Source organism: Cnephaeus nilssonii (genome assembly GCF_951640355.1).
Source record: "Cnephaeus nilssonii genome assembly, chromosome: 19".
Taxonomy (NCBI): domain Eukaryota; kingdom Metazoa; phylum Chordata; class Mammalia; order Chiroptera; family Vespertilionidae; genus Cnephaeus; species Cnephaeus nilssonii.
The window spans coordinates 39,607,806-39,635,162 of NC_137090.1; the positions used below are offsets into that span (position 1 = coordinate 39,607,806).

At 51.2% G+C, this 27,357-nt stretch overlaps 3 protein-coding genes across 7 annotated transcripts; all 3 read left to right on the forward strand.

Moving 5' to 3' along the window:
- Positions 1-5,998: 5,998 nt before the first annotated feature.
- On the forward strand, positions 5,999-18,255 carry LOC307115224 (polyunsaturated fatty acid lipoxygenase ALOX12). The gene is made up of 14 exons (XM_079798331.1): positions 5,999-6,211; positions 6,727-6,928; positions 8,321-8,402; positions 8,495-8,617; positions 8,734-8,837; positions 9,184-9,344; positions 10,483-10,626; positions 11,457-11,666; positions 14,487-14,573; positions 14,766-14,935; positions 15,420-15,541; positions 17,511-17,611; positions 17,721-17,891; positions 18,012-18,255. Exons 1-14 carry the CDS (start codon positions 6,077-6,079, stop codon positions 18,189-18,191), a joined length of 1,992 nt encoding a protein of 663 aa, XP_079654457.1. The 5' UTR covers positions 5,999-6,076; the 3' UTR covers positions 18,192-18,255.
- A 2,018-nt stretch (positions 18,256-20,273) lies between these two features.
- RNASEK (ribonuclease K) lies at positions 20,274-21,953 on the forward strand. Its single transcript, XM_079797081.1, has 3 exons — positions 20,274-20,492; positions 21,145-21,221; positions 21,635-21,953. Exons 1-3 carry the CDS (start codon positions 20,415-20,417, stop codon positions 21,774-21,776), a joined length of 297 nt encoding a protein of 98 aa, XP_079653207.1. The 5' UTR covers positions 20,274-20,414; the 3' UTR covers positions 21,777-21,953.
- Positions 21,954-22,083: 130 nt separating this feature from the next.
- On the forward strand, positions 22,084-24,919 carry BACC1 (BPTF associated chromatin complex component 1). Of its 5 annotated transcripts, none has more exons than XM_079797074.1 (6): positions 22,084-22,295; positions 22,502-22,596; positions 23,164-23,265; positions 23,936-24,126; positions 24,300-24,404; positions 24,647-24,916. In XM_079797074.1, exons 1-6 carry the CDS (start codon positions 22,275-22,277, stop codon positions 24,709-24,711), a joined length of 579 nt encoding a protein of 192 aa, XP_079653200.1. In that variant the 5' UTR covers positions 22,084-22,274; the 3' UTR covers positions 24,712-24,916. The 5 variants fall into 5 exon arrangements, with proteins under 5 accessions (XP_079653200.1, XP_079653201.1, XP_079653203.1 ...); XM_079797075.1 differs by having other exon boundaries at positions 24,651-24,916; XM_079797077.1 differs by lacking the exon at positions 24,300-24,404 and having other exon boundaries at positions 24,647-24,918.
- The last annotated feature ends 2,438 nt before the right edge of the window (positions 24,920-27,357 follow it).

Consider the following 27,357-nt stretch of genomic DNA (forward strand, 5'->3'; position numbering starts at 1 on the left):
GGTCTGCATTCTGCCTCCATCTCTCTACTGAACCTGTTCTCCACAATTTCACAAATGGATTGTGTCTCCCACACACGCATACTCTTTCAGCCAGCAATTCCATGTAACAGGATTTAGCAGCACTTGCCTAGGAGATAGAAAAACTGAGTGCTGGTGTTCACAACTGATTCCAGCGAGCTGGAGATGTTAAATAACCATGAATATCGAGTAACACTGGTATGCCTAATTCTTTTTTTTTTAAATATATTTTATTGATTTTTTACAGAGAGGAAGGGAGAGGGATAGAGAGCTAGAAACATCGATGAGAGAGAAACATCGACCAGCTGCCTCCTGCACACCCCCCTACCGGGGATGTGCCCACAACCAATGTACATGCCCTTGACCGGAATCGAACCTGGGACCTTTCAGTCCACAGGCCGACGCTCTATCCACTGAGCCAAACTGGTTTCGGCTGGTATGCCTAATTCTTAGTAGACCTAGGACTTGGTTCAACTGACTGTATACAATCCTGCCTGTCCGTGGTATAAGCTTTCAACTTTAATTAGTGTAAACATTAGGAACACCCCCTTTAAAAATCCTTGACTTACTCCTCTCCATGACAACTCAGCCAATGTCTTTTGTGGTGCATTCCTCTGTCTGAAAAGTAAAGACAGCTTGTGTAGTTTTTCTTTTATTTATCTGTTTTACTTTGCTCCTGGGTGTTTTTCTATTCTGGTAGCCTTTATCCTTTGCACCCTTTCCTTGGGCTCTAACCCAGAGAAGTAAAACCGTCAAGTACATAAGGATGTAAGTACAAGCACGCCCTTTGTAGCATTCAGCATCGGTCATGACAGTGGAAACCACTGAATGCTCATCAACAGAGGAATGGCTGGGTGCACTGGGGAGCACCATGCAGCCATTTAACAGAATGAGTCAGAGCCATAACTATTGAACTGCAGAGGTTTCCAAGAGATCTATCTCTTGAGTGAGAAAAGCAAGCTTCCAGAAAATGTATACTGTGCAGCACAACTCTTCTTTTAAACAATCAAAATCAACCACTCCTAGAAGTGTGTTCATGATTGAAGATGCACCTATGAATCCACAGAATCTTGAGCAGACCCTTTGAGCTTGACCTGGCACATCTGCTAGGATTTGGGCAGCAGAAGTGGGGGGAAAGTGGACAGGCAGCAAACGGGCAAGACTGCCAGCTTTTATTCTCTCTGAATGGCTCCTTGGAAGAAAACCTTCTGTGACTCTCCTCTGAGCCTGGAGTGCCCCCTCTCCAGCACCCTTTTGAGGCCCCACAAAGGCTATCCCTTCCCCTCCACACCCTCCCCATCTCCCATTCCCTTGGTATCCAGAGTTGTTGAATGAGGAGGAGGGGATAAATCTGCATAAAGGGCCTGGAAGAAAAGAGATTGAGACTTGCATTACTTTTTACACTGTTCAATATTAATTAAGTCCCTCTGAAAGATCAAGAAGGTTCTAATAGAGATCCCTCCACAGGAAAGAACCCTTAAGAACCAAGAGTGACCCCTCTGGGGAAAGTGGTCTGGTTAAATGACCAGGCTCATCACCAAGGCCTGAAGTTTTAAGAGGCTGAGGCTGGATAGGACCCTGGCACAGTCCCATAGCACTACAGTCGAGCTTGCAAACCTTGCCCAAGCCTGTGTGAACTAAGAATTGGGAAGTTCAAGTGTATGTCATTCATGTGGCCTATGCAGGGATTCCTGCAGCACTAGACAGTGACCCATTAGATGGTGCAGGATAATGTTCCTCGCTTATACCTTTGAACATGCACAGAAGCATGTTGCAAGTAAAAGCAGTCAGAGAGGGAAGTGCTGGACTTCCTGCAAGTAGGGAGAGGTGGACACTCAAGTTATTAGTTGGAAAAACAGATACAGTGTCTACCCTGAAATCAGATCCTATATTTACATAGTTTCTTTTTTTTTTATTTACATAGTTTCAAGTTTCATGTTTGTATGTCCAATTTGTCCCCAAGGAACAAATGCAAATTAATGTAGCCCATGCCAAATATGGGCTCCAAACACTCATATAGCAGGGACAACCAAGTTGTCCTCTAAAGTGGCTGCAGTTGCAGCCACACTGGCATAGGAGAAAGGAAGGGGATAAAATTATTCTTGTGTTTAGAAAAACACTTTAACAATCGCTTTTTATCCTCACCAGAGGATATTTTATCATGGATTTGTTGTTTTTTTAAGAGAGAGGGAAAGAGAAATATCAATGTGAGAGAAAGATATCAATTGATTGTCTCCTGCAGGAGCCCTGACCAAGGCTCATTCCAGGGAGGAGCCTGCAGCTGAGGTACGTGCCCTTGACTGGAATCAAACCTGGGACCCTTCGGTCCGCAGACCAACACTCTATCCACTGAGCCAAACCAGCTAGGGCTAACAATCTTTTTTGTCTATGAAATGTAAGGTCCATCCCCCTCACCCACACCCTCTGGGGAATAACAGTGAGAGCAACTTTGATCAAGAAGCTAACTTGTTCTGCAAAGAGAGGTAATGAGAACGTGGGAGTCAGTTCCTGGCACAGAGACCAGGGCCCTGGGAGTCTGGAGAAAAGGGGTTTAGCTTTGGCATGCACATGTGGCAGATGTGGGCTTCCCTGCTGCAAAAGGCCCAGGCAAAGTCAAGCCCTCGGTCCTTCCTGTGGCACACATAAGGAAAACGGTAACTGTAAGGACAAATCAAACATGGTAAAGAGGCTTGATTCTCCCTGTTGAACATAGATTTCCCCCACCCTCCCTTTTCTTAGAGCATTTACTTTTGCAAACTTGTAATTGTAAGTTCTTTGTCTCTTTGAAATGTGTGTAGATCTTTCTAGAAGCTAAATAAGCTTCTTGTCAGTTTTGTGCCACAGGAATGTCTTTGCTAAGGACCTGGGAGCCAGATTTTTAGGAATCTAGGAAGACAGCAGCCCTATCTCCCAGTTTCTGTGAGCGGGTGGGAGCCTTAGATGGGCTCCTTGCTCTAAGTTTCAAAACTACATCCTATATAATAAAAGGCTAATATGCAAATTGACTGAACAGCAGAACAAACGGTTGCTATAATGCGCACTGACCACCAGGGGGCAGATGCTCAACACAGAAGCTGCCCCCTGGTGGTCAGTGCACTCCCACAGGGGGAGCACGGCTCAGCCAGAAGCCAGGCTCATGGCTGGCGAGCGCAGCAGTGGTGGGAACCTCTTCCACACCTGCAGCAGTGCTAAGGACCCTCAGGTAAGTCCAACGACCCTGGACTGGACTGAGAGAGGGATGTCTGACGGGGAGCAGGCCTAAGCTGGCAGGCAGACATCCCCCGCGGGGTCCCGGACTGTGAGAGGGCGCAGGTCAGGCTGAGGAACCCCACCTCCAGTGCACGAATGTCATGCACCAGGCCTCTAGTCTTGTCATAAAAATATAAGGACTTTGTTTTTCCTATGATTAAGCCTATTAGTTATGCAAATGGTCACCAATTACCAGGTGAAGTTAGAATGAACCATGTGTGACAAATGGTGGCATCAAGCCCCTTCCTTGAGGAGCAGTTATTGTCTATCTTGGAAACATGTGTAATGTTGTGCCTGCTTGGCTACATAAAAGGGTGAGATTTCTCTGTCTTTACAATCTCTTAGTGGATTGTCTATGATGCACATCACACTGGTTAATGCTTATTCAATAATAAATCCATTCTCTTTCTTTACTACTTTCATGGAGAGGATTTTCTGGGTTGGGAAATTTTGTTTTTAATTATTTTCCCCCAACATAATGTGCGTGCTTAAAAAGGAAAAGAGAAAAAGAAGTCGGAGGAAGAGTCTGAAGTAATAAGACCTGTAATGGGAGGCTGGGACCTGTGGAGGGACATGGAGACACAGTATGTGGTGGCAAAGGCAGAGGCATTTCTGGAGGAGTGATGCTGGCATTAGGTTGGGAATTGTTTCCACTCTGCAAATCCTATATAATAAAAGCCTAATGTGCAAAGTGTCTGACCGTTCAACTGTTGGACCAGTCGCTATGACATGCACTGACCACTAGAGAGCAGATGCTCCAACCGGTAGGTTAGCTTGCTGGGGTCTGGCCGATCGGGACTGGGTGAGGTGGGCCGGATGTGCTCTGGAGCCCTCCCGCAGTCCCTCCCTGCTCTGATCATGCACCAGTGGGTCCCTCAGCCTGGCCTGCACCCTCTCAAAATCCGGGCCCCCTCGGGGGATGTCAGAGAGCCGGTTTTGGCCCCTTCCCTGCAGACCATGCTGAGGGACCCCACCAGTGCATGAATTCATGCACTGGGCCTCTAGTAATAGAATAATAGCAGCTAAATACATACTGGGGCTATGTGCCAGGCACTGTTCTAAGTGTTTTAAACATTAATTCATTTAGCTCATGCCATAGCTTGAATTACTGTTCTTGGGTATTCACCCCCGACCCCGACTGCCGTGTGACCTTATAGTACAGTAGAGTGGGGAGAAAGTATCACCAGCAGAGAAGCAGGCTGATGCATGGACTGATTCTGGAAGTAGGGATGAAACAAACTCTATTTTTCTAGGCAAAAGTGATCCCTAAACGGTGTGTGTGGAAAGGCCAGATTCAGTTACTGCATAGGATGGGAATGTGAGCCAATCTATTTGCATAGGACAGGATAGAGTGACCCAAAAACTGGAGGAAATGGGGGGCCAGCATATGGCAGATACTAGTCCAGAGCACGGAGGATGTAGGCAGGAGTGGGCTTAGAAGATAAGGGAAAGGGCATCGCGTACAGATCAGACACTTCCGTGAGGTCTGGAGTCTGGAAGGCAGGACTAGAATCCCTTTTGTCCTCACCAATAACCAACATCCAAAGTCATTTTTGAGGATTTGGCTCAAGAAAGCAGATTCAATTGCCCTGGCTTAACCCAGCCAGCAGTCATGTTCACTGTGAGCCAAAAGCTTACAATGACTTAGACCAAGAAGATCTAGATCAGGGACCTACAAGGGGCTTCATCTGGTTGCTGGGTGGGTGACGAAGCCTGAGCCCTGAATCATCTTTCTAACGTGTACAAAGGCCCTCGCCAGCACGGGCCCACTCCTGTCCCCTGGTTCCCTCCCCCGAGGGCCGTGAAGGACAGGAAATAGCTGGGGTTGAGTGGGATTAAGACAAGAGGGAAGAAGAAAGGAGTGGAACTTCGTGCCTAATAAAAACTATTCACATATAATTTTTTAGAATTCTGGTAGAGGAAGCAGGCACCACGGTCAGTAAGATGAGGCCATTATAAATATTTACCTGGAATATAGTGAGGGGGAAAGGCTGCATTCACCTGGAAAGGGCAAAGTTCATGAGAACGGTCCATGTATTCTGGGCGTCTATGTGACTCCATCCTGCACCCTAATACCCGGACCCCTACCACTTCCTGCCCCCATTATGAAGGTCGGACAAAAGGAGGCTCTCACTGCCTGCCTCAATGGGCCTCCTTCAATATCTGGTGTAACTAGGACCCTAATGCCAGGATGCTTGAAACCAAGTTCAGGGAGAGGCAGGGAGCAAGTCTTTGAGCTGTTACTTTTCCAGGTTCTAGGCAGCCTGGCAACCTCTGGTCATTTATTGAAGGACTGGGCTCAAATGCGGTAGAAATCAGGAACTGAAGACTTATGGGACCATAACGGGTCTAGCAGCCCAGCGAAGCCTCCCAGGCTGGCCTTCCCACGGTCCCGGTTCAGAAAAAGGGAAACTTTCCCCTCCGGAAAGGGAAAAGCCGACTCACCCCCTCTATCAACTAGCTCTCCAAAAGGCCTGGAGGCCTCGGGGAGTGTCCTCATCCTTGCTCCCTGCAACCTGGAGGCTCTTGGCCCCAGGCCTCGCCAGGAGGTTCAGGGAAGCTCTGCCGCATCCGTTCTCTCGGCCTCACCCGGGCGAAGGGCCCTTTATCTTCCCACGGCAGCTGGAACCAGTAGGCGCTGCCCTTCCCGTCTGCTGGGCAGCCGGCAGGTTGGGGCTCGTCTGGGGCGGAGACTTGGGAGCGACTGAAAGGAGTGAGGAGGGCGGGGACCCAGACCCATCTTTCAAGGCCCGAACTGCCTCAGGGCATCTAGGCTCACACCGGCGGCCCTGAGCGGCTCCCCCGCGCCATGGGCCGCTACCGCATCTGCGTGGCCACCGGGGCCTGGCTCTTCTCCGGGTCGTTCAACCGCGTGCAGCTGTGGCTGGTCGGGGAGCGCGGGGAGGCGGAGCTGGAGCTGCAGCTGCTGCCGGCGCGGGGCCAGGTCAGCGCGGGTAGCTGGGACCCCCATCCCCGCCGGGCTCAGGGCAGGAGGCCGGGGGCGAGTAACAGCGCGAAGGAGCCCATTGGGACTTGCAGGAGTTGGGACGCCTGCCCCTAAGCGGGGAGAGGGTGGGGCTGGGCTCAACCCCTTCCTCCCTCCCCCACCGACCGTGGTCCTCGCAGCCTCCACTACTTTCCCAGTTGACCCCAGGCCAGTGTCCTGGGATGAATGGTCAAAGGGAAGGTCCTCCGAGAGCGCGGGCGCGGTGAGAGCTGTGAGTGGACGGGTAGGTGATGATGCTCTGCGTTCAATTCAAGTCGCTCAGGGCCTCGCCCCGCCTTCCACGTCTTCCCGGTGAGATGGGCGTCTGAGACCCAGGGCGCAGGTGTTGGGAGGAGGCAATGCTGTCCCTGGAGGCCTTGTCCCCGGACTCCACAGAGGACCCCGCACCCTCAGTTAAACGTCCTCTCCCGGGTCCCCCACTACTAGTTCTCACCGGGTTCTGGTCCCCACAGGTGGAGGAGTTTGAGCGGGACCTTCCCCAGGACTTGGGGCCACTGCAGTTCCTGAAGTTGCGCAAACACCACTCCCTGGTGGACAACGCCTGGTTCTGCGACCGCATCACCGTGCAGGGCCCAGGAGCCTTAGAGGAGGCCGCCTTCCCCTGCTACCGCTGGGTGCAGGGCGAGGACCTGCTGACCCTGCCCGAGGGCACCGGTGAGGGGCCGCCTCAGAAGAGGGTGCAGGGTTAGGGAGTAGTGGGAGAGGAGGATGGGGAGGAGGCAGGATTGCACTGAGGATGGTGCTAGAGGTTTGAAAAAGTGCGTGCTCAGTAGGTTAAGGTTGACCAAGGCAGGCAATGAGGGGAAATGTACACATAAAATTAAAAAGAGTGGAAGTGGGCCTGGACAGGAAAATGAGTGATGTGTAGATCCCACCTTCCAAGAATGTGAGGATAGGGAATGGGAGGTGCAGCCAGGCTGGGAAACAGAGGAGCCAAAGTAAAGGGGGAAGGAGATCTTTATGTGACTGGGAGCAATTTGGGACAAGGACAGGTAAGGCTACCACATGGGACCCCTGAGAGGAGGCAGGAAAGGGAAGCAATAAATGATACGACATGAAGAGCTGGTTTGGCTGTGACAACATGGAAAGACACCTGTGAGGGCAGGGAGCACACTGACGTGTTGGAATGAATGAGGACAGCAAATATTGAATTATTGTGGGAAATAAGAGACAGGAACGCAGAGACAAATGGGGGCGAGAACAGGTAAGGCTGCAAACATTACATATCTGATGTTGATACAGGTGAGTGTAAGTACTGATAAGAGCAGGAAGAAGTCAGTAAACACGGACTTCCACAGCAAGTCTAGGAAAGGTGAAGTCAGGTAAAGAAAGCAAACAGCTTTTGAGAATAGCTGGAGGTGTGGCAGGTGAGATGCAAGAAGTGAAAATTCACCAAAGCCATATGTCGTAGAAAACAGGTGTGGGCATAGGGGTGACTAAAATTTTATCACCTTGCCCTAGCCAGTTTGGCTCAGTGGATAGACCCTTGACCGGAATCGGCCTGCGGACCTACGGATCTGGGGTTCAATTCCAGTCAAGGGCACAGACCTTGGTTGCAGGCTCCTCCTTGGACCAGGTCCTGGTCAGGACTCATGCAGGAGGCAACCAATCAATTTGTTTCTTTCATATCGATGTTTCTCTCTGTCTTTCCCTCTCTCTTCTACTCTCCCTGAAAATCAATGAAAAAATATCCTCAGGTGAGGATTAAAAAAAAAAAAGATTTTGTCACCTTAATTCAGGTGATTTATCCAACCATAGATATTGATGGAAAAGGATCAGGTAGGGAAAGATGAATTAAAGGACAAGAAAATGGTGGCAAACATGACACTTTGGCCTCCAGGCAAGAGATGAGAGCTGAGGTAAGTGAGACCAGGAGTGCAAAGTTGGGATAAATGTGTCTGGGGACTCAATGAACTGAGGCACAGCCAGGGATAAAAGCAACAGAGCACAACTGAACACAAGGACTGCGATACGAAAAGGATGGTGAGGACAAACAGCACAGGACCACACAAAACTGTGTGGCCAATTGTCTTCATGTCTCCCCAGCACGCCTGGCAGGAGACAATGCATCGGATGTGTTCCAGAAACATCGCGAGAAGGAACTGAAGGAAAGACAACAAATATACTGGTGACCACCCACCCATATTAGACCCAAGTTTCACCTCCCCATCCCCTGACCCTGCCCACATCACTGACCTGAACCTTGTCCCCATGTCCTAGCTGGGCCACCTGGAAGGAAGGGTTACCCCTGACAATAGCTGCAGGCAGTGAGGATGATCTACCTCCAAATGCGAGATTCCACGAGGAGAAGAGGCTGGACTTTGAGTGGACACTGAAGGCTGGGTGAGGAAAAGCCTGGAGCTCAGAGTAGAGTAAAGGCTGGGAGACCCAAGAATGGTGGTAAATAGTGAGGGGCTGAGGAATCAGCGAATGGGTTCATGCCTCAATGCCTGTCCTAGGGCACTGGAGATGGCCCTCAAGCGTGTTTACACCCTCCTGAGCTCCTGGAATCATCTGGAGGATTTTGATCAGATCTTCTGGGGCCAGAAGAGCTCCCTGGCTGGTCAGTGGTTCCCCCAGGTGTCCATAAACCTGTGATGGCGCCTTTTGATGACCCAACCTTCATACTCCATAGTCCCCAATAAGGCCTTGCCAGATGAGACATCATCTCAGAGAGGGGCTGGATGCAGGGCAGTCATATGCCTGAATCCCTGGGGTAGAGCCTGAGGAGGGTTGTGGTGAATATCCTCCTCCTCTTAGGGTGGTAAACCCACAATACAGTATACAGATGATGTATTATAGAATTATACACCTGAAACTTACATAATTTTATTAGCCAATGTCACCCCAATAAATTCAATTTTTAAAAAAAGAATATCCTCCTCTTAACCTCCACCCTGACCCCACAGAGAAGGTTCACCAGCGCTGGCAGGATGATGAGCTTTTTGGCTACCAGTTCCTCAATGGTGCCAACCCCATGCTGTTAAGACGCTCCACCTCTCTGCCCTCCCGGCTGGTGCTGCCCTCAGGGATGGAGGAGCTTCGGGCCCAGTTGGAGAAAGAACTCCAGGTACACCCTCCCACCCTACCTACATTGTTCTCTCCTTGTCTGTGTGGGGAGCAGTGGTGAAGAGGAGGAACCAAAAGTGAGTCTGGGAAGGGAGGCTGTGGTAACCCTTGTCCTTGGGTGAAGAGTCCTGTGCTGGAAAACAACCAAGAGAGGATAAAACATGTAGGAGAAACTATGAGGAACTCCCAGCATGGACATGCAAGGTGCATGCAGGTGGGGCCAGAGATGTTAACTGGGACAAACACATTCCCAGTGTTCACGGGCAACAAGAAAAGTGAAGAATGCACTGTCAGCCCAGCGGTGTGGCTCAGTGGTTGAGCATTGACCTATGAACCAGGAGGATAGGGTTCAATTCCCGGTCACGGCACATGCCCAGATTGCAGGTTTGCTCCCCAGTCGGGGGCATGCAGGAAGCAACCAATCAATGATTCTCATCATTGATGTTTCTCTCTCTCCCTCTCCCTTCTTCTCTGAAATCAATAAACATATATTAAAAAAAAAAAAAAGAATGCACTGCCAGGTGGGGAGAATTGAGGTTTCTGGGAGGAGGAAAGCTGGATACAAAAAAGATGAGCTGGGTGTAAGGCAGATGAACAAAGCAGGATGTGAGCATGTCCATGTGCCTGTGTCTGGATGCCGTGGCAATGGTAGTCAGGGAACCTCTGTGGATCACTTGGCAGAGGAGGTGAGATTTGGACAGCGAGTGAAACAGTGTTTGCTGAGCTGATGGGCGCCCAACACAGGGAGCAGAGTGCTGGGGGACGTTGGGGAAGGGGCACAGCCATCTTGACAATGGGAGAGTTTGCAATGCCCACAAGGCAAACTGGACTGAGAGGCCAGGTTCTAAACCCACACCTGCTACCACAAAGCCTGCACAAGCCATCAACCCACACGAGGTGGTTTCTTCATTTATTTAAAATGAGAGGAATTGGACAAGATGCTCTGGTTCTGCCAACAGGGCTCTGGTACTAAAATAGGATAATGGCAAGACACTAGATAAATGTCTTTAATTTTTAATTAAATTTATCGGAGTGATCTTGGTTAATAAGATTAAGTATCTTTAAATATCTCCCCCAACCTTTGCCCTGTCCTTGTAGATTTTGAATTTTAACCATGGATATGTTCGGCTTTTCCCCAGAAGGGTTCCCTGTTTGAGGCTGACTTCATCCTTCTGGATGGAATTCCAGCCAATGTGATCCGAGAAGAGCAGCAGTACCTGGCTGCCCCGCTGGTCATGCTGAAGATGGAGCCCAGTGGGAAGCTGCTACCTATGGTCATCCAGGTGAGGCACCTGGGGCATCCGCCTCCCAACACTGCTCTCTGTTCATCCAACCTCTGCTCCCAGGGACCCAGCCCCCTGGCTCTTGGCTCCCAAATGCCAGCCTCACACAGTGAGACGTGTCCTCATGTCAGTCTTTGCTTACAGCCTGGTTTTCCCTGACTCACGCAACTGGAAGTACCTGTTCAAGAGTCATAATGGCCTCTTGGAGTTCTCACCCTGTACTCAGTGGTTCTCAAACTTTAGTGTGCGTTAGAACCACCTGAAGGGCTAGTTAAAACACAGGTTCTGGGTCCACCACCAGATTTTCTGACTCAGTAGATCACGGGTGGGGACTGAGAATTTGCCTGGCTAACAAGTTCCAAAGTGATGCTGATGCTGCTGGTTTGGGAACACACTCTGAGAATCGCTACTTACTCTCTTAGTAGCCTTGACTCTAAATACACATTGTTTCCTGAATATCTTTTCTCCCAAAGTTCTCAACAGTCAGCAAATACTGTCAATTTTTCTCACACATCCGGCGTCTCCTTTACAATCCCCCCACCCCCACCCTAACTCAGAACCTCACCACATTTCTCCCAAACCACTGTTAGAATCTCCTACTGGCCTCCTGCTTCTGACTCTCCTGCATTCAACCTGACCCTCACGGCACTCATATGGCCGGCCGCGCAGCCAGTGAGAGGCAGGGTGGAAGCGTCCTCGTTCCTCCTACTAGAGGATAACGTCCTGGAAAAGAATAACCTTACTCAGTCCTCTCTGTTTCCCCCGGAATGGTCACCATAATGTCATTCATAAAGTAGAAGTTCAATAAATGTTCCATTTCTTTTCCCCAGATCCAGCCTCCCAACCCCAGCTCCCCGACCCCATCACTGTTCCTGCCTTCGGATCCTCCACTTGCCTGGCTCCTGGCAAAGTCCTGGGTTCGAAATTCAGATTTCCAACTGCACCAGCTCCAATATCACTTGCTGAACACTCATCTGCTGGCTGAAGTCATCGCTGTCGCCACCATGAGGTGTCTCCCAGGACTGCACCCTGTCTTCAAGGTAAATCCTCTACCTGGCTCAGACCCAAGAGAAGAAATGGCCAATATCAAATGATACTGCAGCAGCAAAAAATGTTTATATCCATTTGTGAAAGAAAATGAAGACTGTGTCAATATTTTAAGACTTACATTTTAATTGCATCAAGTCACTTAATGTTTCTTCAGGACATGTTATAAGGGAACCCTCTGAAATTCCAGTAACCTGACAATCTAGCAATGAGCCTGGAGTGTTGCTGGACTGTTGTTAGTAAAACAAAACCCTTTCTCCTGTCATAGGAGATTTATTGTTTATCCAGGAAGACAAGTGATGCCCATAAGAACCAACCAGTGAGTAACATCTGGAACTAGAATTTGAAATCACGAGACAGCCTATAAACACTATAGTAATGACGGAGAATGCCCCACCCCAACTGAGGAGTCTGCTGTAGGAATGGATCAAAAGGCAAGGAGAGCACCCAGTAGGTTACTTATACCTGCCCAGGAAATAGGTGGAGAAAGGCATGCAAGGTGGTTACAGGAATGACAAGAAAACAAATCAAAGACTTGATGAAGGGAGGGAACAGCATGTGCACATGCCTGTGAATAAGACCGAAGAGAGAAAGGTCACAGGTCTAAGTTGTTGGAGACTGGGTGTAAGCTGACAGAGTCCTTGCACCCGAAGGGACTGACAAGAATTAGTCCCTTCCCACGCAGTGTCCCCTGACTTGTTTTGATCTAACTTGTTTTGATGGAACATTCCTATTGTCAGCAGATGAGCAGAATAAGAGAGACCTTTCATAGCTTATCAATAAGAGTCCACAGGATGGGTGGGTTGTAATTTTATAAGAGAGTGAGCTCAGAATCTACTGCTAGGCACAAGGCAGCAAAATAAGATTTGTGCTTGCTTGAAAGTATTCTCAAAATCTTTGTTGTTGTTGTTGTTAATCCTCACCTGAGGATATTTTTCCATTGATTTCTGGAGACAGTGGAAGGGGAGGGGAAAAGACAGAGAGAAACATAGATGTGAGAGAGACATATGGATTGGTTGTACATACCTGGGGCCAGGGATGGGGCCTACAACCGAGGTACATGCCCTTGAATCAAACCCAGGACCCTTCAGTCCGCAGGCCGACGCTCTATCCACTGAGCCAAACTGGCTAGGGCTATTCTCAAAATCTTGATGACACTTTAGGGACAGGGAACATGGCAGAGAACGGACAACACTGATACAAGCTTATGAGCAACTGCCAACAACAGCAAAGTCACGAGAGAAAGCCAGTTTGGAAGCAAACACAAATTGTTTAGTGTCAGGTCCATGGAGTTTGAAATGTTGGCAAGATATGCAAATGAGTATCTGGGTAAGGAGAACTGAACTGTGTTTCAAGCTGGGGGTTTACACCCTGACCCCAAAACCTGCCCAACAGTAGCTATGGCCTCATTAAGTCTGGGGTAAAATAGACGAGATGGAATCCAGTGTGATTAATAGAATCTTGGATTTTACTGACCTCATGGTGCTCCTCCTGCATCACAATCTGCTGCTCGCCCCCCTGTACTAGTTCATCCCTCTCCACACCTCCATCCGCTCACCAACACAGCTTCATCTCATGGCAAACGGCTGAGCTGTTATCAGGACACACAGGAGAAGTAACCTGTAAATGTAGGCAGGCTCTGGATTCAGACTGCCAGCATCTAACCCTGAATCCTGGCCTCAGCACTGACCAGAGGCTTGCTTCAGTGTCCTCGTCTCTAAATGAGGACAACAGGAGCCCCACCGCGGGTTGTTGAAGGATAAAATGACATAACAATGTAACACAGGCTGAAAGCTAGGAAAGCCATTAGTTCTTGCAATTGCAATTATTATTCCTCTTATTAGGAATTGACTGTCCTCAGGTATCTTCTCTCCTCATGTGGATTTGGACTTTCTATGACACTCAGCCTCTTTCATCAACTTTCTGAAAAGTTTCAGACTGTGAGCTGCTTTGACATCTTGACACCAGAGGTATCACATTCCCTGTGTCCAGCATCAACTCAGATAAATACCAACGCTACAGAAGAGCTGTTTATAAACTGAGTCAAAATGAACACAAAATAGTCTGAGATAAAAAGAAATGTACATCCTCACGTAGCCCTTTTTAATACCTGAGGAGAGCTGTTGTTTAAAAAGCTATTAAAAATAGCTGCCTAATTGGGGAGGGTGCAGCCCCCGTGTGCTTCAGTAGGTAGCTTAGAATGCCTCCTTTTATTCTGACTAAAGGTACTCACCCCCTAAAAGCCAACTGTGAGGCGACCAGAAGAGTGTGGCTTTGATAATGAGTAGAGGGGTAATTATGAGCTATGAGGATGCAAATGATAGAAATATAAAAGAAAATCAAAAGGGGCTGATTCTTTAAAATCAAACACTCAAGGTGGGAATAATGAAGATAAATGACAACAGCTGAGACTTGAGGACTTCTGTGTGTACTATATCCTCTTCATACGTCACTCACCTAAGCATAACCACTGCCCCCCGAGATAAGAAACCCTATTATTACCTCCTGTTGGCAGATGAGGTAATAGATAGGGGATGAGACAGATTATTATTAGAGGGTCCATTACCTTGGGCAGGGATCAAAGTGTAGATTGAAACCCAGTAGGTCTAGCTCTAGAGCCTGACTCACAGGAGAGTAAAGAGCATGAGAATGAGTGAGTGACCAGAGAAGTAGAAGGAGACCAGCCTGCAAAGGCACTAGCAAGGAGGAAAGCATCAAGAGGACAGGAGGCCACCATGCTGAGTGCCACTCCCTGATAAAGAAGGGCCCAAGCATGTCCTCCATAAACCACCCCTCCAACCTTCTCCATCCAGCTCCTGATCCCACACACCCGCTACACCATGGAGATCAACACACGGGCAAGGACCCAGCTCATCTCAGATGGAGGTGTATTTGATAAGGTAAGGAGGTGATGGAATGTGGGGCCGCCTAACTGCTGTCACGTTCAAGATCCCAGAGCAACCTGTGTGAATGCCCTGACCCTTAAACCCAGCCGGTCCCTTTGTTCTTTAAATGTAAGAACCTCACATCTGAACCTCCTGTACACTATGCGCTGTCTTCTTCCTCAAGGCCTCTCATCTCTCTTGTCCCAGGCAGTGAGCACAGGCGGAGGGGGCCATGTGCAGTTGCTCCGTCGGGCCATGGCTCAGCTGACCTACCGCTCCCTCTGTCCTCCTGACGATCTGGCTGACCGGGGCCTGCTGGGCATCCCAAGTGCCCTCTATGCCCAGGATGCTTTACGGCTCTGGGAGATCATTGCCCGGTGGGTGAGAGTGGGAGCTGAGAAATGACAATGAAAATGGGGCTTTGGCCTGAGGTCACCATGGGACAAAAGGAACATGAAACAAGAAGGCCCAGACAGGAGGAGCAGAGGACTCAGTCCTGGGAGAGAGGAGGAACAGTGAGGAGACAGCGAGTAGGGTCTGATAAGGAAGAGACTAGGATGGGGGTAGACAGCCTCGGCTGGGATAGCTGTGGATGGGGAGACTGAGGTACCTGGAGAAATCAGGGTTTCTGTCCGTTTTTGTCCAACTGTGTCCATTTTATCTATCAACCATGTATGGCAATTTCTACAAGTGACCCACATTTCATTCCTTTCTACACTGATGTCTCAAAAGGCAAGTTTTGAAAGATCTATACTCAGGCACAGTAAGAGTGTGTTGGACAGAGGCCACAGAAAAGGATTAATGGTCAGAGGCTAGAGCCTTGTACTCTCAAGGAGCTCAGCTCCCTTCTCCTCTGGGCAGGTACGTGGAGGGGATTGTCCACCTCTTCTACCCTGGGGATGACGTCGTGAGAGGGGACCCTGAGCTACAGGCCTGGTGTCGGGAGATCACTGAAGTGGGACTGTGCCAGGCCCAGGACCGAGGTGAGATCCCTTCCCAGAGAAGGAAGCTCCTCAGACACTCTGCCCAGAGCTCCTTGTCAGCCTTGCCTTCTGGGGACATGGCCCCAACCCTTCATCCCCCTCTCACCCTCCCACACATGAAGCATCTGGATCTCATTCCCACCTCCTAAGTCTCAGGACAATCCTAGAAACTCAAAGATTATCCTCCTCAAAGACCCTGACCATCAACTTTTTGTCCCTCCCCCTTGCCTTGTCACAGATGCCCCAACCTGTCACAGCATGGGGCTCAGTGGGTCCAGAGCCACAGCCAGCGGGGGATCTGGCCAGGCCCTACTGGGGCTCACATCGCTCTTCATAATGTCTATGTTCCCGCCTGAGGATATGAATGGGAATATTTTCCCACCAAACCACACAATGACCCACTCTGGTTTTTCTCTCTTCTCCTTTTGCTACTGTCCAGCACACACAGAGGGTCCAGGCATACTGCACACTTTACCACAGTGCAAAGTCATTTCTAGGTGCAAACGCAATACTGTACATGCTTTGGCTCAAACCTAAACTCAGTTCCCTGTCCCTTGGGGCTCACATTCCTTTTGCCAATCTGTCCTCCCCCCCCCCCCCCCCTGCTAGGATCTAGCCACTGGCTTAAGATCTAGTCATTAGTTTTAGCATACCCTAATCACATTTAACTGCTGGGGAAGAAATTGCCTTTCTTGAACTCTCCTAGTTCATCCTCCTCTCTCTAGCACGCATGGACCAACCTGGAATGCTTCAAATCATCCTTCAGTCCCTGCTCCTCACACCACACCAGCATCTCTGCCTCTGTAGGACACCTACAGACATTTACTGGGGAGCCGTCGTGGTCAGACCCTGGCGATGCAGTGAGCAATAAACCAACACTGTGCTCTGGAGGGGCCTCTCCCTGCGGAATCTGAGGCTGCACCACCCCCACCCTCCCAGGACCTAACTCTCTAGGACAGTGGTCGGCAAACTCATTAGTCAACAGAGCCAAATATCAACAGTACAACGATTGAAATTGCTTTTGAGAGCCGAAAACCGACTTCTGCGCATGGGCCACGAAGTTTCAATCGCACTGTATGTGCGTGCCCGCACGTGGTACTTTGTGGAAGAGCCACACTAAAAGAGCCAAAGAGCTGCATGTGGATCATGAGCCTCTGTTTGCCAACCACTGCTCTAGGACATCTCCATACTGTTCCTTAGGCTGACTTGCCCCCAAAAGTCTCTACTTCCTCTGCCTGGCCATCTTTTCCCCAACTAGTATCAACTACATTTGGAAAATACAACCTACATGTTAACTTTAACCTCCAACTAACTGCCTCTCATTCTCTCTCCCTCAGTTCTCATAGCTGACTTTTGCCTAATTTTCCCAACAGACTTGTAGAGGAAATGTGTTAAGGTTAAAAATTGTCAAATTAGCAGTCAGGATCCCAAGTTCAAGGTCCATTTTATCTATAAAAGGAGAGTGATTATACTTGTTTCACTTAACTGATAGGATTATTGGGTGGCCTGGGATAACTTTTGTGGAAAGCCTCTCTTGGCTGTGACTCTAGGAATCCATGACTTCTCTTATTCCTCACCTGGGAATAGGGGGAAGCAACCCTAAATTCTTAACCATTTTTTAAGGCAGAAGATATTTGATCACTTAACCCTTTCAGCCCCCAGCCCTTCCATAATGACAATAATTATTATTTACTAAGCATTTATATCAATATTTGATAAAGTATCTTATTTAGAAGGTAAGTATCATCCACACTTTATAGGTGAAGAAACTGAGGTCAGATAAGTTAATTGGCCTAAGGTATCCAAACTAGATTGCTTGAGCCTGAACTGAAAATCAGGTCTGATGCAAATATATTTGAATAAATGAACCAACACTCATCAATTCCAATATGCAGACATCCCAAGACATCAACCTTTATTTCTCTCCTCTCATGCTGTAGCCTCTAAATCCTGTTCCTTTCCTCCCCAGGTTTCCCTGTCTCCTTCCAGTCTCTGAATCAACTCTGCCATTTCCTTACCATGTGTGTGTTCACATGCACAGCCCAGCATGGGGCCATCAACAAGGGCCAGGTATGGACAGCTGAAAGCCCAGGTCCCTGAAAGCAAGTGGATACCCAAGGGAGAGATAGGGGTTCAAACCCTAAGTGCCAGGATCCTAGGTTGTACTTTCTTTCCCCAGCTGGACTGGTATGCCTGGGTCCCTAATGCCCCGTGCACAATGCGAATGCCCCCGCCCACCACCAAGGAAGATGTGACAATGGCCACAGTGATGGGCTCACTCCCTGATGTCCAACAGGCCTGTCTTCAAATGACCATCACATGGCATCTGGGGCGACGCCAGCCAGACATGGTAAGTGAGGATCTAGGGAAAGAGAAATGATGGTGGAAGGGGAACAGCAGAGTGAGGGGCTAGGCTCCAGGTGCTTCAGCCTTCAAACTAGAAACTGGCTGATCCTTTGTTCTTTCTTAGGTTCCTCTGGGGCATCACAAAGAAAAGTACTTCTCGGGCTCCAAGACCAAAGCTGTACTAAACCAATTCCAAACAGATCTGGAAAACTGGGAAAGGGAAATGACAGCCCGGAATGAGCAACTTGACCTTGCCTACGAATACTTAAAGCCCAGCAACATAGAGAACAGCATCACTATCTGAGCTCTATGGTGCCCCCACCTGGAGACCTTCAGCTCTCCGAAATAAATTCTCTACATCAGTATCCCACTGGCCCAGAGCAGGGTGGTGGTGGTGGGGAGAGTAGGGTGCTAGGAGGGAGGGGAGGCAGCAAACCTTTTCTGTAAAAGGCCAAATAAAAATTTTATGGCTTGTAGGCCACACAGACTCTGTCACTACTCAACTCCCATTGCAGCAAATGGGACAATATGAAAATGACTGTATTCCAATAAAACTTTATTCCTGGGCAGTGAAACGTAAACTTCACGTGTCACAAAATATTCTTCTGTTTTACAACATTTAAAAATACAAAAACAAAACAAACACCCCTGTGCTTTGCTAGAGACGTGCACAGGCTGCAGGCTGAATGTGGCCCTCAGTGGCAGTGCCTGGACCAGGGTGCGTGATCTGGCCTGAGGCACTGACCCTACTTGCAAACATCCAGAGAATGCTCTCAGGGGTGGGTGGGAAGATTTCTTGGAGAAATGAACTACCTCACGAATTCTCCTTTCCCAGGAGCTAGACTTCATGCTTGGTGGCCAACATAAAAAGTCCTAATCCTGTTCTTTTGCAACTTTCCCTCCACCTCTATTCACACACCTACCCCCAAAAGTCCTGGAATAAGAAAGATGCTCCTAGGTAAGGTGACCAGATCATCCCACTTTTGGCGGGACAAAACCGATTTTTAACAATTTGTCCCGTGCCCCACGGCGTTTTTAAAAAGTCCCTATTTTTGGAAAGATTCTTTCCAAAGATTCTTTCCAAAAATAGGGACTTTTTTAAAACGCCGTGGGACGTGGGACAAATTGTTAAAAAATCGGGACTGTCCCGCCAAAAGCGGGACGATCTGGTCACCTTATCCTAGAACAGACTAAAATCTTTTGGCTTCCTTCCCTAAATAGTCTCAAACAACGAAATTCATGTCTTAAGGCCACTTTCCCAGCCCCTTAGGACACTGGAGTCTCTACATGTCCGAGGTTCTATGTTCTCTCACTACCCTTTTCAGAACAATATGCACAAAATAAGTGGAAAAAGTACCACAAAATTATACTAACCACTGTTTGTTTGTCGTGGGTTCAAAATGACCCCTCTCAATTACGCTTTGATCACTGTCTTCACTAGACTGGATACAAGTTCAGAACAGAACTGTGTTCTTCAAACATGCATTTCCCTGAATGATTATTACAAACCAGTCTCTTACCAGTGAGGTATACAAACTTTTTCTTTGGAGTGAATGACTTACTCATATTTTTACAATCGTGTCCCCTACCTTGTTCAAAGGGCCTATAATCCGCTTCCTTGGTTTACAGTAGGGAAGCAAAGTGACGTTTTGTGTGCTCTTTCTTTCTCCAGTACCTTTAGCAGGACCACGCACCTTCACAACCTCCCCGCAGTCTACTTTCCCTAGGCTTTTCCCGACGCCCATGTTTTTCCCGGATTTGGCATCCAAAACCACTTAGCATTCCATGTTTGGTAACAAACGTCACTCAAGGATCCCCAATGCCAAGAACGCTCCGCAATTTTAAAGCCTTCTGGCCACAACAGTACGCTCGACCTCAGGAAGGGTCTCCTATTTCCTCGTACTGTGTCAGAATCTCTATTTCTAAAGGTAGGGATGAGCGGAGACACAGGCGCTCTCTCTCGGCGTGAATGTCTCTGTCCCACCACAGACAGATACCACCCGAAATTACAATATCTGAGGGGAAAAGTCGGTTCCAGTCCACTGCTGCTCAGAGCCCACCTCCAAGGTTACCAGGAGCTCCGCGACCTAGACGCTTTCCCCAAAAACCAGCTGCTGGGGGTTCCTCGTCACGTGACCTGCCAAACTGGATCACGTGATGCTCCGGCTCTGTCCATTCCAACCTGGAGAGGGGGGAACCAAGACACTTTAGGCACTTGCTCTTCCAATACTCGCGCCCCGGATACATGGGTCAATAAGGGGCTCCGGGGGGGCTGCTTTGGTTTCAGACGCCGCCTTTTACCACCCATGCCTGGAGAAGAGCCAGAGTCGCGCGGTGTCCTCCGCCCGGCGCCCCCCCCCCGCGCGAAGGTTGGGCCCGAGGCCCCGCCCCTCGGCCGACCTCCAGCCTGCTGTCCGCGGCGCGAGCCCCCGAGTTCTGCCGGCTCTCTCCGCTCCGGCCCATCGGGGATTCCTTTCACCGCCTTTCCACTCGGCCCAGATCTAGGCGACCCCCGACGTCCATCTTCATGGTGTCGCTTCTGTGCTGTGGGCCCAAGCTGGCCGCCTGCGGCATCGTCCTCAGCGCCTGGGGAGTGATCATGTTGGTGAGGGGCTGGCCTGCGAGCACTGGAGAGGACCTGGGGGCCCGGTGGCGGAGGGCTGGGAGGCTAGGAGACTCCAGGCCTTAAAAGCAGCAGCAGGCGTGGGGGGAAATTCGTCTTTGGAGAACAAGACAGAACTGAGATTGAGAAATAGGGAACTAGAGTGGGGCGGGCCATGGCGGAGAGAGCTGGAGCTTGAAATGGGAGCCCGGGCTGGTAAATTTGGTAAGAGGAAGCAGCGCTGGGTTCCTGAGAGATGCTTAAACTGAATTTTGTTGCCGAAATGTGTAGCTGGGGCCTGGTTCGCCCAGGACTCTACCCGCCCCACTCCAGGAAGAAATAATAAATGCGGATCCCCCCTGATCCCTTCTGCCCTGTCCCGTGATAATGACTCCTCTGAAGAGGGGAATAATCCGGGGGTTCCTGGGTTACTCACTCTTTCTGCCCTTTCCCCAGCCAAGTCGTCTCTGTCACTCACCACCACTTCAAGCCCTGTTCCAGGTGACTGAGTACGAATCTAGCAACAGCTACCTCTATCCCCAGTGCATTCTGTTAATCCCCAAACCCAGGTGTTGTGGCAACATTAGAAGTGGAAGGAGTTCAGGGAGTGACCAGCGCAGATGCCTGAAGTCAAAACCTACCCATTCCGTTTCAGATAATGCTGGGAATCTTCTTTAACGTCCATTCCGCTGTGCTAATTGAGGACGTTCCCTTCACGGAGAAAGATTTTGAGTAAGTGTCAAGTGGGAGAGGCTGGGGGGACGTGGGAGATGGCCGAGCCTGTGGTCAGAATTCTGGGCGGGGAATTTCCGGAGGCTGGATGCTTGGGGCCCAGCGGCTAGGACAGTGGGTGCGGAGAACTGCTCTCTAGCACACAGTTTGTATTGGTCTTGGTTGTCAGACCTCAGCAGCCATCCTAAACCCACCACTTCAGTTGTGGCTTCTTTACGTATTTTACTTCACTTTCCTGTGCCTCCGTCTCCCTCTGCAAATGGATGCAGTAGTAGAACTCACCCCATCGGGTGAGGAAGATTGAATAAGATAACGCACGTAAAAGCAGTTAGAACTAGCACATAGTGAGTACTCTGTAAATGTTGGCTGCTGTTGATGTTTCTGACACTTCTCTGCCTAATCCCCTCCCCTAGGAATGGCCCCCAGAACATATACGATCTTTACGAGCAAGTCAGCTACAACTGCTTCATCGCTGCGGGCCTTTACCTCCTCCTCGGAGGCTTCTCTTTCTGCCAAGTTCGGCTCAATAAGCGCAAGGAATACATGGTGCGCTAGAGCCCAGCCGCACTGACCCTCTGCAGTCCCCTCTTCTATTTAAAGACTCTCCCCGCCCCCTACTGACCCTCCTCCTGGGGCCCAGCCCCAGTGGAGGGAGGCTGGGGCTGGCTGTCACTGTCCCTCCAGCCCCCTCGCCTTTTCCCAAAATACAATAAAGAGAAGCTGCTCGCTGAAGCCTGGAGTCTGTGCTTGGGTTGGGAGAGGCGGGCACTGGGGGCTGGACGTCGGCCTCCAAGTAGGCAGTCCCTACCCCTCGACGGAAGTGTAGTGGAGCCGGACCGGAAGGGAGGCGGTCTCTTCCACTCCCCCTCCGCGCGCCGAGGCGGCCTAAGTAACCTGCTGGTGAGGCACTGAGCGGCCGAGTTGGAGCCAATCAGGTGCGGGGAGGGGCGGGACTTCCTGCGCGGGTCGGCGCGTTGGATCGGCTGGCTCTCGGTGGTCCCGGCTCCCTGGCGGCGGCGGCGGCGGCGTCTCAGTGCCGGAGGCGCACGGACCATGACGTCAGCGTCCACAAAGGTTCGACCTCCCTTGCGGACAGCGCTCCCTGGCGGCCACGGGATGTCCCCGCCCGTCCCCCGCCAGTTCGCTCGCGACTCTTCCGCCTGGGATGGGGTTTGGGCGGCGGGAGGCGGGCGGGAATCGAGCCTGGGGTGGGGCTAGGGGTCTGGGCGGGACGGCGCGGGGCTGTGCCGCGGCCCCCCGTAATGCTGCCCCACCCGCAGGTCGGAGAGATCTTCTCCGCGGCGGGGGCCGCCTTCACGAAGCTCGGGGAGCTGACGATGCAGCTGCATCCCGTGGCCGACTCTTCCCCCGCGGGGTACGTGAGCCCGGCCTGGGTCGTGGACGCTGAGTGCGGACGCCTGGACTCGTCACTGACACGGACACTGGGGCAGGGACAGATGTTAGCTTTATAGGCCTTTGTCCTGGGATAAGTGCTTGAATGAATGACAGGTAGAACCACAGACGAGGCTCTTAACCCGAACCCACAGACCATAGACCACCTCCACTACCCACCCACCCCACGTCTTGGGGGATTCCCTCAGATTGCTGCAGGCTGTGTTCTGTAAGACCCCCCTACTTTTTGAATTGGTTTCAGTGGGCAGTTTACAGCAGCTATTTCACGATAACGGGGAATAGGCTTTCTTGTGATGTGGCGGTTGTTGCAGTATGTGTTTGGGGGTCCCCGGGGTTCCCGAGGTATCTTAAGAGCTCTTGTTTCTTTTTTTTTTTTTTTTTTTTTTTTAAGGAGGACCTCTTTATGGATCTATGGGAGGGGCTCCAGGGATGGTGGGGGGAGGCTGGTTGCTGTGGATTGCATAGCCTGGGAGCTGTCTCCACACCCCTCCTCCTCCCACTTTCGCTGTTCCCCTCTCCCCTCTGACAGTGCCAAGTGGACGGAGACGGAGATAGAGATGCTGAGGGCTGCTGTGAAGCGGTTTGGGGACGATCTTAATCACATCAGCTGTGTCATCAAGGAACGGACAGTGTGAGGGAGGGGTGGCTGGTAGAGAAAGAGGGGGGTGGGCAGCTTCCTTCCTCCATACCCATTGTTCCATCTTCCTCAGGACTCCTAGCTCAACATCTTTCCTGCTTTGCTGCTAGTTTTTAGTTTTGTTAGCATCCCCTTGAGGACCGAAAGATAAAAGAATTGTCACAATTGGTCAGAAGTTACTCAAATGCTACTGTAATCAGAACCGTCCCAGAATTTGGTTTTAGCTTGCCTGCGATACCCAGTAATTGAATTTGGTAATGGGAGTTGCCTGATTATTTATACAGATCTTTTGAGACTCTATTGCTGTGTTTCCAGGGATACTGTGATTCTGAACTAGTTTATCAGAATCTACCTGTAGATCACTGAGACTTACCTGTTTGCCTTCACATCCATACTTCTCTCCCAAAAGAGAATTAGGACATGGGCCCTCCCCACTATTCAGATCAGGAAATTCACTCATTATACCCATCTACCCTGAGTGAGTGAAAAGCTTCAGGAAAATGAGACCCTACCAAAGGGCTGGGGCCCTAACTTGGATTCTGATCCAGATTCTGAAGGGGCTCCCCAGTATTCCTCCAGAGTGGCCCATTATCCCTGCCCCACCCCTCCCTCCTTCCCTCCGCCTCTCTGATGATGACTCCCTAACCTGCTCTCTTCTCTTCAGGGCTCAGATAAAGGCCACTGTGAAGCGCAAAGTATATGAAGACTCTGGTATCCCCCTTCCATCCGAGTCACCCAAGAAAGGGCTGAAGAAGGTGGCATCTGGTGTCTTGTCGCCTCCTCCAGCTGCCCCTCCACCAAGCAGCTCCAGTGTCCCCGAGGCTGGGGGTCCCCCCATAAAGAAACAGAAGGCTGGTGAGGGCTGTGGAGTTGCTGCCTAGGGGTTAAAATCCCATCTGAGGTTCAGTGAGAGCATTGGGCAAAGGACAGATCTCTTCCTCTCCCAGTGAAGGTTCCCAGAGAGCGGCTGGGGTGGGGGTAGGAGGGAGAGTCAGGGAACCTGGAACCTAGCTTATGCCCCCTCCCAGATGTGACACTCAGTGCTCTGAACGACTCCGACGCCAACAGTGACCTGGTGGATATTGAAGGGCTAGGAGAAACTCCTCCATCCAAGAAACTCAACTTCGACCAGGGTAGGAGTCCTTCTCCTCCCACACCAGCCGAAGGGGTCGGGGAGGAAGTGTCCCGTGAATAGTAGGGGAGGGTCTTAGCAGGAGTCCCCTCCCTTACACAGGGGCTTTGGAAGAGAAGGTTCTCTCATACACAGCGCAGGTGACTGGATCAGTAAAGAGCTGGGAGCTCTGGGGAGGCAGGAATTGACTTGGAGGCATACTTGGGGCTCGCTCCATCTCGGCCATTTTACTTCCTGTTCCAGACAGCCTGACCCTGGATTCTGGCCTTCTCGTGACCTCTGCTGATCCTCCTCTGCTGTCTCGCTGAGCCTTCCACCTCTGACCCCTCTCACTGTTTACCCTGGACCTGTGGATCGCCTGGGACTCCGAGCAGGGCCTGCATGAGAGGGGGTCAAAAGACTGCCGGGGCTGCCCCCTTGTTCCTGTATGAGCATCTGCCCCAACCCCTTTGATGTGCATCTGATGGACATTTTTATACAGAAAATAATAAAGAGACTTCGCTCTCAGCTTGGTTCCTTCACTTGACATTATTGAAGTACAAGGGACCATTCCCTCTCTCCTTAGCCCCCAGGGGCTCGGCCCCTCCTGGGCAGCTCTCACTACCCTGCCTGAAGCAGCTCAGCCAATATTGGCAGACTCTTCCCAGTGCCAATATTTCTGTGCTGCTAGAGCCAGGGGAGCAGGGTGTGGGGAACAAAGACTCCACTTTGCTCTCTGAAGGCAGAACTTACTCCCAGGGTCCCGAGCAGTCAGTACTCCTGAGACTGCGCGGGGAGTTTAGAGGGGCTGTTTCCCTGGCTTTCATACCTCCCTTCCCCGGATCCCCACCCCCAACCTCGCAAGAAGACCCCAGATGTCTGTGTCGCTTCTCCAGGGTGGCCTCCTGGGCTCAGCGGTGCCTCCCCCACCCTCGCTCTAACACCACAGTGTGGTTTGGACGTGGCCACAGTGCCGTACAAACCACAGTGTGCTGCTGGGGCGGGAGCAGGACGGGTGGGTTGAGAGGAAGGGAGAATGAGACAGTGCTGGGAAGACCCTCACTCCCAAGAGCAGGGAGAGAGAGGAGATATAAAAGGCAGCAAACATGGCCCCCAAGAATGGTTGGGGAAAACGAAACCAGGGCTAGGAGCTGGGCAGGCAACCGGAGGGAGAGGGGCCCACGGTGAGTCTCAGTGTAATAACACTGGAACCATCTTCCCGCTGTAGAAACTGCCTGGGATCCCTAGGGTGGGGTCAGAGGCGGAGGAATGGGAATGACACGGGGGGCCAACAAACTCCCGAGTCGCAGGGCAGGGACCCAAGGCTTCCTGTGTCCGATCCTCCCTCTGGGTCAGAACCCAAGAGAAAGCAAGGAGAGAGGAGGCCAAGGACAGCAGGGTTGGAGTTGGCAATCCAGAGGTGGTGGGGCCAGAGCGTGGCAGGCAGAGGGGGGCCGGAAGTGGCCCTGGGCCTGGGCTGCCTCAAGATGGAGGCCACAGGCAGGAAATGGAGGCCGGGGGTGGGGGGGAAGGAGAGCAGCAGGGCCAGGAAGGGGCCATCTCGACCTGGGGGCCAGGTATCCAGCCCCCAGCTCTGCTTCCACTCCCCATGGCCCCCCAGGACCCAAGTCCCACCCAGCGCAACAGCCCCCACCACCCGCCCGCCAGGCTCAGGAGTGGGCCCCCCCCAAAAAGCCACGTTTCAGCTGAGACATGCCTCCCCACCCCCACCCAAGGCCTTCCCGCAGCCCTTTCTCCTGTCCAGTATTTGATTTCTTAAAAGCACACCCCAGAAATCAACATCAAGGGGCAAAATCCCTCCTGCAAATCAAAATAATATCCTCTGAAACCCCAAAGTTATCCTCTCACCTCCCATCCCACCCTTGACCACCCTACCTTTCGACACACCCCCCAAAACTCTTAGCAATAAAAAAGATCTAAGATGGTAGGTGTAAGCAGGCTTTTTAGGCCCTGGGGGTGCCAGACCCCTCTGACACCCCTAGCTCTCCTGCATCAAATCTTGCCAAAGCCTCCTGCTCCTCATCTTACCCCCCAGAGTCCCTAAACTGAACAGCGGCCCCCAGCTCCCATCCTTGGCAAAGCTTTTGTGGGGGTGAAACAGAAATCAAACACTTTACTAACGGCTGGGGATGTTGGGGCGCCCTCTGGTCTCAGCCTTTGGTTTCCACCTGGGGGACTACACTTTAGGGCCATAAGAGAAAGCCTCTCCAATTATCCCCCCAGTTCCAAGATTGACAAAGCCCAACCCCACCCCAGCACGCACCTCCAAACCTCCCCCCCCCCAACCGCCACGTCTCTCCTGAAAACAGGGGACACTTTCCTCCCCACTTACCTCAGCTACTCTCCCCTGAGATCCTGGTCCCCTATTTTGAAGGGAGCAAAATTTGGGGTGCATCCCTCACATTTGGGGTGCAGGAGAAAGGAGCCGCCCCAGTCGCATCGTTGGCCTCCTTCCTCTCGGCTGGCTCAGGGAGTGGGGAGTGCCCTAGGGAGGGGGGACCCCCACAAGAGAGCTGAGGAGGGGGTTCCTCCACTCCCAGTCAGAACTGGGGACACCCCCCCAAACCCGTCCCAGCCCATCCGTGTCCAACTCGGCGGGAGAGGCAGCTGCAATGCCCCAGTCAGATTCCCCCAACACTACATTCCTCACCCCATCTAGAGGGGTCCCGGGGCCCCCAAAAAATCCCCAAAAAATCTAGGATGTTGGCAGGACGGTCCTGGACTACCTCTCCAAATTTGGGGTCCTCAGATAGCCCCGTTTTTTCAGGAAAATTCTGTCTTTCGCCTGCCTCCCGCCAGCCCTGCTCTGTCCCGATGCCAATTTTGGAAGTCACTCCCTCCTTCCTCCTCCCCGTCTCTCCAGGCCCCCCCGCTCGGGGGCTAGGGGCCAGGACACCTGGCTTCCATACCAGGGGGGGCACTCCTTGAAGGGCTAGGGGCCAGGAGGTCAAGCT

Coding starts and splice junctions, on each gene's coding strand:
- LOC307115224 (XM_079798331.1), top strand. CDS start 6,077: ATGGGCCGCTACCGCATCTGCGTGGCCACCGGGGCCTGGCTCTTCTCC. Junction 8,403..8,494: donor GAAAGACAACAAATATACTG/GTGACCACCCAC, acceptor CCCATGTCCTAG/CTGGGCCACCTGGAAGGAAG. Junction 8,838..9,183: donor CCAGAAGAGCTCCCTGGCTG/GTCAGTGGTTCC, acceptor CTGACCCCACAG/AGAAGGTTCACCAGCGCTGG.
- RNASEK (XM_079797081.1), top strand. CDS start 20,415: ATGGTGTCGCTTCTGTGCTGTGGGCCCAAGCTGGCCGCCTGCGGCATC. Junction 20,493..21,144: donor CCTGGGGAGTGATCATGTTG/GTGAGGGGCTGG, acceptor ATTCCGTTTCAG/ATAATGCTGGGAATCTTCTT. Junction 21,222..21,634: donor TTCACGGAGAAAGATTTTGA/GTAAGTGTCAAG, acceptor CCCCTCCCCTAG/GAATGGCCCCCAGAACATAT.
- BACC1 (XM_079797074.1), top strand. CDS start 22,275: ATGACGTCAGCGTCCACAAAG. Junction 22,597..23,163: donor GCCGACTCTTCCCCCGCGGG/GTACGTGAGCCC, acceptor CCCCTCTGACAG/TGCCAAGTGGACGGAGACGG. Junction 23,266..23,935: donor GTCATCAAGGAACGGACAGT/GTGAGGGAGGGG, acceptor TCTTCTCTTCAG/GGCTCAGATAAAGGCCACTG.